This window comes from Podarcis melisellensis (assembly GCF_964234715.1).
Source record: "Podarcis melisellensis genome assembly, chromosome: 2".
In the NCBI taxonomy this organism is placed as follows: Eukaryota; Metazoa; Chordata; class Lepidosauria; order Squamata; family Lacertidae; genus Podarcis; species Podarcis melisellensis.
The window spans coordinates 23,284,514-23,293,758 of NC_138529.1; the positions used below are offsets into that span (position 1 = coordinate 23,284,514).

Below are 9,245 nucleotides of genomic sequence, written 5' to 3' on the forward strand. Positions count from 1 at the left end.
CATCTCTGGGTTATTTGTGGGGCATAGGAATTCGTTCATTTTAATTTTTTTCCAAAATATAGTCCAGCCCACCACATGGTCTGAGCGACAGTGGCTGAAAAAGATTGCTGACCCCTGACTTACTGCTTACCATGAAGTGCAAATTGGGCCATAATCACTTTTCAGCTAGACCGTTCTGTTTTAGTTGAGTTGGTTCATCTTGTGTAGCGGGAGTGAGCCTTTGAATTGGGCTTTAGGCCCCAGCAGCAGCGAAGTCGTGACAAGCGTCTTGGGAAGGAGGGAAAGCTCCCAGCATTTCTCAATCTATCTTGCCTTCACATCAAGCAGCACACGCCTTTCTTCAGCTCCCGTGTTTGTCTTCCACATTCTTCTGCTTGTTAAGCAGCATTATTCTGGGCTTAGGTGTCTGCTTCTGAAAGATAAAGATCCTAAACTTGAACGATATTATGCGGAGAAGAAATAGCATTGCAAATCTGCATAGCCAAAAAGATTGAAAAGTAGCAAGCTGTGTCCTTTTCTGTCCATAAAGCTCTTCTGTATTTCTTTTCTCGATTAGAACAAATCAGCTAGGATATGTTAGCATTTTAATTCTGCTTTGCAAAAAATGCTCCTCTTAGAAATCTTCAAGATGACAAGGTATAATTTGATCAATCTCCACAGGGAAGAATTATATTTTTTCTCTGAAGTGCATTGCAGGGGGTTGACGTAGATGACCCTGAGGGTCCCTTCCAACTTTAAATTCTATGAATTTAAGTTTATGAGGGGCTTTATTTAATGTTCAAATACACTATTAGTTACTTAATAATATAGCTAACTTTGCAGAATGTTAGAAATTAGGTAAGTGCTTTCCTAAATAAAACACAATCATAGAAAATGGTTCACTTCTCTTCTCTCCCTGCCCCCAATAATTTCTCTTTCTGAAACCATATATTTGTCACTAAAAACTTTTTAATCAATTAAATGAGATAAACTTAGAATGGTATCATTCTCATTATACTTTTGGCACTATCGTACACGCAACTACTGAGTTATTTAAAAACAACAACACACATTTAGATAACAAAGGATGATAAAATCTTTTCTGTTTCAAACATTCCAGGGCAGTTCATTTTAATGTTCAGTACCATTCACAGCACCTTAATTAACTTTGGCTGTTTGTTTGTTTGTTTGTTTGTTTGTTTGTTTCTTAGGACTATCTTCCCTCCCAGCAAGATATTCTACTAGCACGAAGACCTACAAAAGGGATTCATGAGTATGATTTTGAGATTAAAAATGTTCCCTTCAAGATGGTTGATGTAGGTGGCCAAAGGTCAGAGCGAAAACGTTGGTTTGAATGCTTTGACAGCGTCACTTCTATATTGTTCCTGGTTTCATCGAGTGAATTCGACCAGGTACTTATGGAGGATCGACTAACAAATCGCCTTACAGAATCTCTGAACATTTTTGAAACTATAGTCAACAACCGGGTTTTCAGCAATGTCTCCATAATCCTCTTCCTAAACAAGACAGACTTACTTGAGGAAAAAGTGCAAAAAGTGAGCATCAAAGACTATTTCCCAGAGTTTGAAGGGGATCCCCACAACTTAACAGACGTCCAAAAATTCCTGGTGGATTGTTTTCGCACGAAACGCCGGGACCAGCAGCAGCAGAAGCCCTTGTACAACCACTTCACCACTGCTATTAATACAGAAAATATCCGCCTGGTATTCCGTGATGTAAAGGATACCATCCTTCATGACAACCTCAAGCAGCTCATGCTACAGTGATGCGCAGCAACAACAAAAAACTTTGATTTGTGTTAATAGTTTACAGCAGGAGTTGGAAAAAGGTCTTGTCCGACCTCACGATGTGTGGGGTAAAGCTGCTGCTGTTCCAGTTAATTGCCAACTTCTCTCAAAATTCAGGCTTAAATCTTTTCCGCTATATCTCGTGTCTTGAAAGAGTTTTCATTTCTTAACAGACCTCAACTTTTTTAAAGCTAACTCACAAGTTTTAACCTCTTTTCTCTTTTCAGCCTGACGAAGCCTGTACTCCAATAACAAGTAACTTGTAGACATGCAGTTTAAAGAATTTACTTCGGAAACTTGATTAAGTTTAAAAAGCAGTTTTGGCATGTGAAAGGGCTATAGAAGAGATTTGTATAACTCTGGACTGCTCACCAAGCTTGGCCAACCACCACCGTCAGTTCTTTGTGGCAAATAGCTCCACCCTGTCAAATAATTAAGCTGTCTTTGAAGTTTACAAATGCATTTTTGCTTCCATGCCAATATAGGATGTTCGCCAAATGGTACCAGAAAGGAGGTCCGCTACCCGGGAATTTTTTTATCAAAAAGAATCATGCAAAGGGACTTCTGATCTTAATTGGTCATTGTTAGATCATGTGGTTTGACAAAAAAAACTATGCTTTAAGTTTGGAACTAACTAGCTTAAATTGCACAGCTGTTTGCAGCTTTAGATGTCTGCCAGTTGCTGTGAATTAACTGTTTTAAGAATGTTCCTTGAGGATTGTTGTTGTTGTTCAGTTAGCTCATACATTATGGTTTGGATGATGGAGGAAACCAAGCGAGAGATTTGTTTCTGTTAAGCAGCAGCAGCAGCAGTGTTTATAGATGTCAGGTGCATCTATAGTGTTGACAATACTGAGAATGCACATAACTGTATTAACATACAGGACTGAATATTATATTGCTGGCCAAAAAGGCAGAAAGTGATTATCAAAAATTATAAGGGAACTGAATGATAACCTTGAAATGCCATATTGCAAGACAGTGAAATTTTAAAAGGCCTCCACTTTCCACCTCAGTTGCTGCACACCTCAATAACTCAGCCTTGTAAGCACCTCTTTCACTGAAAACACAACAGTTTTGTGGAACTAACTGCCTTTTTTCATCTCAATTCTGAGGAGACTAGTGACATTTTTGATTTCTCAGGTGTTGGTTTAAAAGCCCATATGCTACTAGTTACTCTGGATTTCCAAGTTAACTGTAAACATAACTTTATGCTATGCTTTAAAGGGAACATCTACAAAAGCAATGGATACTTATGCCTGTTCTAACGCTTTACTCTCATAAATGTTTTAATGGTTAACATGATCAGAGATTAGCAGCACAGTTTCCCCTTTTTTTGTTACACAGGCCAAATTTGATGCATTGCTATTGTAATTCCGTAATCTTTGTGGAAGGAAGTCAGTCAGCAAAATCCATAGGTTTGAAACCAATTTAGTTTTGCTGTCTAGATCCAGGTAACTTGAGAGCTTGTGCCAATTAAGTGCTTTAATAGGACAGGCTCAGTGTGGAATAGTGAGCCTATTACAGCATCAGAAAACACTGTTAATTGATGCAGAATCCTTTAACCTAAAGTGCCTCTTAATTGCTTTTCCTTGGGGTGGCCTTAACACAAATGCCAATGTTTCAGATTGTGGCCTTCTGTGGGGTGGGGACTCCATTGCCAGGTTAAACTTAGCTACAGCACAGAGATGTTGCATATTTGCTAGAAAATACTAAAAATAAAAATGAAACCACCCACTCAGATATTCTGAAGTGTAACAGTATAGGTGTAGGTGTTCTGAAGATAATATTTCTCCCACTCCTGTATTCTTTCAGGAGTCAATCAAAATCGGTATGCAAAGCGCTTTTTGCTAGTCTTCTAAGTAATATATAGTTAAGGGCAGTATTTGTTTTTAAATGTGTTAACAAATCATGATTTATGTGGAACTACAAGCAAATAGGAAGAAACAAAATGGTTTCATTGGTTCAGTTTTATAATATTGTTAATGGGTATAGTTTTTAAAGTGTGTGGTGCACAAATTTTCCATTGTACTCCAGAAGAATTGCTAAAAGTGGAGAGATTTGGAGTATTTGTATTTTTTTAACCAAAAGGAGACATTTGGGGGTGGGGCTGCAAATTTAATTAAGGGAACTAGGGAGGAGAGGGGTGGTCCTTTCCCCGCTGGCAGCTTTCCCACTCAGTCTCACACATACACAGCTGCTTTTCCTCCACAGCTTGGTGGTGGGGGTGTCATTTTGATAGGAAAATCAGCTAGAGGGAAAAGAGTGAAGCAGCCCCTGGCTACTCATCCGCTTAACCTTTCATGGCAACTTCAAAAAAAGTCATCGGAAATATACATACAACTGTGTGTCATGTCTAGTTTGGTAGAACCTTACATTTTCAGATGTCACCTTCAAATACAGGGCTGGTTTGTAAGAACACTTTTTCTCAAGTGTCGCTTAACAAAATGCTTCCAAATTGCTTTTGCAAATTCCGGGATTTGTATTTAAGTAAAATTAGAGAGTAGAATTTTCATTCTAACCTCCGTGGAATAAACATGGAGTGATCTTGCATATAATATTTTAGACTGCAACAAAAATCTGAAATAAAACATTTAATGTCAAAATTCTTTTAAAAATTCAGTAGAAAAATTAAGGCAACTGATCTTTTTAAACAACAAAAAACCAGTCTTAACTTTAGCCTCATGCCTTATTTTGGAGTAGCACTGTATAAACAGCCACTTTTCAAAGCTTAAAGAACCCTCTTTTCTCAATGAAGTGCAAGATGGGACTACTGCTGCCCCACTCTCAGGCTTCTTCAAAAGTTCGCTGCAGTGTGGGAGAGCGGTTTGAAGAACCCAAAAACTAGAGGGAGACTTTGAAAACAGCCTTTGAAGACAAGGTGATGGTTGCACACTCTCAAGATGCTTTTCACTTAAACCAAATGTGATTTTCTTGTCAGATTATTTGGAAACTTATCTTAAGAAGAAGTCTAGGTTGAATCCAGACTTGGTCATATTTGGAAAATTATGGGACTCTTCCCATAATGTTTTCAGTGGATCTGTTCTAAGCATGACTAAGTCCACATCCAATTCATTGGCAGCAAATTCTTGCTTGAGCCCCTGATTAGATTTTCTTTGTGCTAGAGTCAACTGCACAAAGACCAGTTTTTTTTAATAGGCCTTTTTCTGGTACCACAACAAAGACATCCCTAAGACCAGACTTGTAAAGATGACACAGCATTGTAATACTGCCATTTGCAGTCTTCTTTTATCTTGTACTTGAAAGCAAATTGCCACTTACTTAAAACTGCTTTCTCATTCTTCAAGAACATTGAGAGCTTACATTCTAGAAACCTTTTCTCTAAAAATATATTTGGTAACAACCTCACATAATATTTATCTAATGAAACCAGGATTTGTATTAGCTTTGTATAAATGTGGGGTGTTTTGTGGCTTTACATTCTTTTTTTATATTTGTAACTTTTGTAACTTTCCAGGGACTAAGAGAATCTGCTACTTTGTAAAAAAAAAAAAATCCCTCTTGCCTTAGTTCAGCATCAGCAATAAATTATTTCTAAAGAAGGTCTTAAAGGCATAATTTTAAAATGGTTCGGTTACTAATAGACGAAAGCCTCTTTGAGATTTACGTTGCTCTCTGTACATACATTGCAGGTGTTCCAACTATTAATATTTGCCTTATGTAAATTACTGACGGTAAATAAACAATATACATCCTCACTGTGCATATGGAGTTTGTATCTTTGTGTATATTAGATTGAGGTTTTATAACTTGCTGGCAATGCAGCCAGATTTTGACAACTGCCTGTCTTTGAAACATTTAAAATTCTAACATATGTGGAACTTAATTGTATTTTGTGGGTTTGTGTTGTCTTCTCTAGCTGCAAAGTAAGCAATTCTGTGCATTCTTGCCATTGGAAAAATAAGTGCCATTTTATAGTTTTGACACACCCAAGTGTCCAAAAGTTAAGCGAAAAGTTTACTAAACATTGAATCTCATCCCGTGTTGAAATACAGAATTTTGGTGTAATTTGGAATTTCTTTGGAAGAGGAGGAAAATAGTGGGACGAGTAGAAGCATAGAGAGTAAAGTGAGGGCTTGCCAAGGCTGGAATGTTGAAAAGAATTCTGATTGTATTAGTCCTAAGTTTTATATTATGCAGTCCAAGGCATTTTGTAGGCATGACTACTAACTCCATTATTTCACTTTTCACATTATGTCACTAGCAGTACAGTCCTAACCTTGATAACTTGCAAGTAATTCTTATTTAAGTTTTATTCTACATAGGATTGCAGCATGTAGTAGTTATTCTCAGACATGTGCTGGTGTCACGTTGCCCAAAACAAACAAGTATTTAGAAGCAGAGCTTGATCCTTGCCTATAAAAGGAAAACTTTCAGATGGCAGTCGGCACAATAGTATTAGCATGTTGACTTAGCAGAGTAATAGAGCTACTTAGAAACCAATAGGTCAGTGTTAGGAAAGAGCTTTATGGTCTCCATTTACGGGATACATCCATGTGACTTGATTTGAAGTTCGTTCTTTTCCCCAAGAAGCCCTCTACATGTTGAGTGAAATTTCTCAAGCCTTCCTTCCTCTGAAAGTAGTTTTAAGGTTGCACAATGAGCAGAAAAAAGTGGAAGAGCACTCCTTTTGTGACGTTTTGCTAAACACTCACAGAGTGGCCTCATTGTGGTAGTGCATTCCTAATTTCGGTCAGGATTATTAGAGCTGAAATGAAGTTTCAACGTGTGTGTGTGTGTGCTTGTTTTAATTCATACCTCTTCTATACACAGTCCAAGATGGCATTTGTTGTTGTTTAGTCGTTTAGTCATGTCCGACTCTTCGTGACCCCATGGACCAGAGCACGCCAGGCACTCCTGTCTCCCACTGCCTCCCGCAGTTTGGTCAAAATCATGCTGGTAGCTTCGAGAACACTATCCAACCATCTCGTCCTCCATCGTCCCCTTCTCCTTGTGCCCTCCATCTTTCCCAACATCAGGGTCTTTTCCAGGGAGTCTTCTCTTCTCATGAGGTGGCCAAAGTATTGGAGCCTCAGCTTCAGGCCTGTTGTCTTTGTCCATGGAGTTTTCTTGGCAGGGATACTGGAGTGGCTTGCCGGTTCCTGCTCCAGGTGGATCACGTTTGGTCAAAACTCTCCACTATGACCTGTCCATCTTGGGTGCCCTGCACGGCATAGTTCATAGCTTCTCTGAGTTATTCAAGCCCCTTCGCCACGGCAAGGCAGTGATCCATGAAGGGGTAGATGACATTTAAACATTCGTAAACCTAGAAAATAAATGATCCGTGTAGTGTTTTGGACACGCAATAGTGTGGAATTAACACAACCAGCCAAATCATTCTGAATTCAAATATGGGTGGCAGAGGCAAAAGGAAGGAAAGAAGTGTCCATTTTTCCTTGTGTGCAGTCGCAAGAAAAGCCCGCTGGATCAGGCCAGTGGCCCATCTGGTCCAGCATCTTGTTCTCACAATGGTCAACCAGATGTCTATGGGAAACCTGCAAGCAGGAACTGAGTGCAAGAGCTCTCTCCCTGCCTGTAGTTTCCAGCAACTGGTATTTAGAAGAATACAGCCTCCAACCACAGGAGTCCTTTTTACCCAGACATAACCTCATTAGGAATTGCAGAAGAGCACTTTAGTTTTCCAGCTACCCTAGGCTAAAGCAATTGAGACATTTTGGCTGCATCCAATGAGTGTGCCTCCACTGATATTAAGGCTCTTTGATGCACTAGCGCCTTGTCAGTGGAATAGGTATTGAGGTGATATTCCTATATCATGCTGCTCTGAAGGGTTGGGCAGATTTATAAAGATGGCAAAATCATTTAAAACCACATTGATCCCTGTTCTGCTGATGCAAAACTTAACTGGATATTTATATTGCCTTTCAGGGCCATGAAACACCTTGAGGGGTGTCTGACATCACGGGAGGGCTGTGGTTCAGTTGCAGAGCACCTATTCCTGACATCTCCAGGTGGGGCTGGGAAAGACCTGTCTGAAATCCTGGAGAGGTGCTGCATATCATTAGAAAATACTGAGCTAAATTGATTTGTAAAAACCTGTTGCCTTTGTTCTATCTACTGGAGCACAGGGACAGATTTGGAAGCCTTTTAGCTATTCGTCCAAACACAGCTCCAACCTAGTTAAGAGGCAGAAGGAACACCAGTAAATATAAACTTTACAAAACTAGTAAGGGTCTTAGGTGGTGATTTTCAGATGGTGTTGCTTGCTTTTCTATCTATATGCCAGTATCAAGCACGTCTGCTCACTTTTTAAACTTTAAAAATAAGAGGGCTTGATATTTAATTTTGACTCTCCCCTCTACTAAAAAAAGAACATTATTACCCCTATTTTCTGTTTCCTTGTTCCCTGAACACATTCTACTTCACTTTTATCTCCAGGAATTCCAGAAAGTAAATGTATGTGCAAAAGGCAAAGGCACATTTCTTCATTTTATTTATTTACTTTAAAGTGAAATGTTACTGTGATAAAATCTTCCCCTCTCTGAGTATGTGTCACAGGAAAGATTTTTTTTAAAAAAGAAAGGCTTCTCTATAATACACACAGAACATGTTTCTGAGCACATCAAATATTTGATTCAATTGTATCATCACAGTATTGCATTAAAAAAAAACTGCATGCGGTACTGCTGTTAGAAATAAACATTGTTGTCCTAATTTTCTAATAGCAGAACTTACAATTTAAAAAGATTCTCAAAAAATATGGCTACTTAATTTACATTAAATTTGAGTTTACTATAAAGTTTTAGAGAATTCTGTAAAAAATAAAAATGAGTACTCTTGCGTACTCTTTTGTCTTGCAATGTTTGAAAATGGGGTTGACACAAAATATCCTCTGGATCCAGTGTAATCCAATTACTTAGCCCAATAAACTGACATTGGCACACCTAGAAATACAATATGCTATTTAGACTATAGTGTAAGCTGCACACTCATGGTGAAACTGAGACACAGTATTGCTGTTGGGGTGTGTCTAAGCAAGAGGATTTTGTATATTCTGCTACAGGAAATCAGATAAGGAAGTGGCGTTCATTTGTACAAAAGCTTGTACCTCCTCAGTAAAACCCTTTGCACAATTGGACTGGACAGAAGTGTGTCTCTGCAGTTTCTCTTTCATTCATTACACAAACTTTTTTAAAAAAATTGCTTAATTCAGAACATTATGCTAACACCAAACTAATTTCTTTTGTAGAAGCTAAACTTGGCTTTGCTATCTCAGAATCTGCCTATTTGACAATTGTTTCTCAATATCCCATCTGTAGTTTTTCAGTGTACCATCATAAATATTTAGTATATGTTGCTGAAATTTTATTTTTTTAATAGAAGAAAAGCTAAAGCCCAAATTTGATGGATTGGTTCATATATGTGGGAACTGCACATGCTGCAATGTGATCTATACAGTGGAGAACAAAGCTGGGGTGC

At 38.4% G+C, this 9,245-nt stretch overlaps 1 protein-coding gene across 1 annotated transcript in view; it reads left to right on the top strand.

Annotated features, from left to right (window-relative positions):
• GNA13 (G protein subunit alpha 13) overlaps window positions 1-5,511 on the top strand; it is a 31,742-nt gene extending 26,231 nt beyond the window's left edge. Inside the window, exon 4 of the mRNA XM_081899840.1 lies at window positions 1,191-5,511. Within this exon, the coding sequence (XP_081755966.1) occupies window positions 1,191-1,766 (576 nt within the window). The 3' untranslated portion in view covers window positions 1,767-5,511. The remainder of the gene's footprint in view (window positions 1-1,190) is intronic.
• The last annotated feature ends 3,734 nt before the right edge of the window (window positions 5,512-9,245 follow it).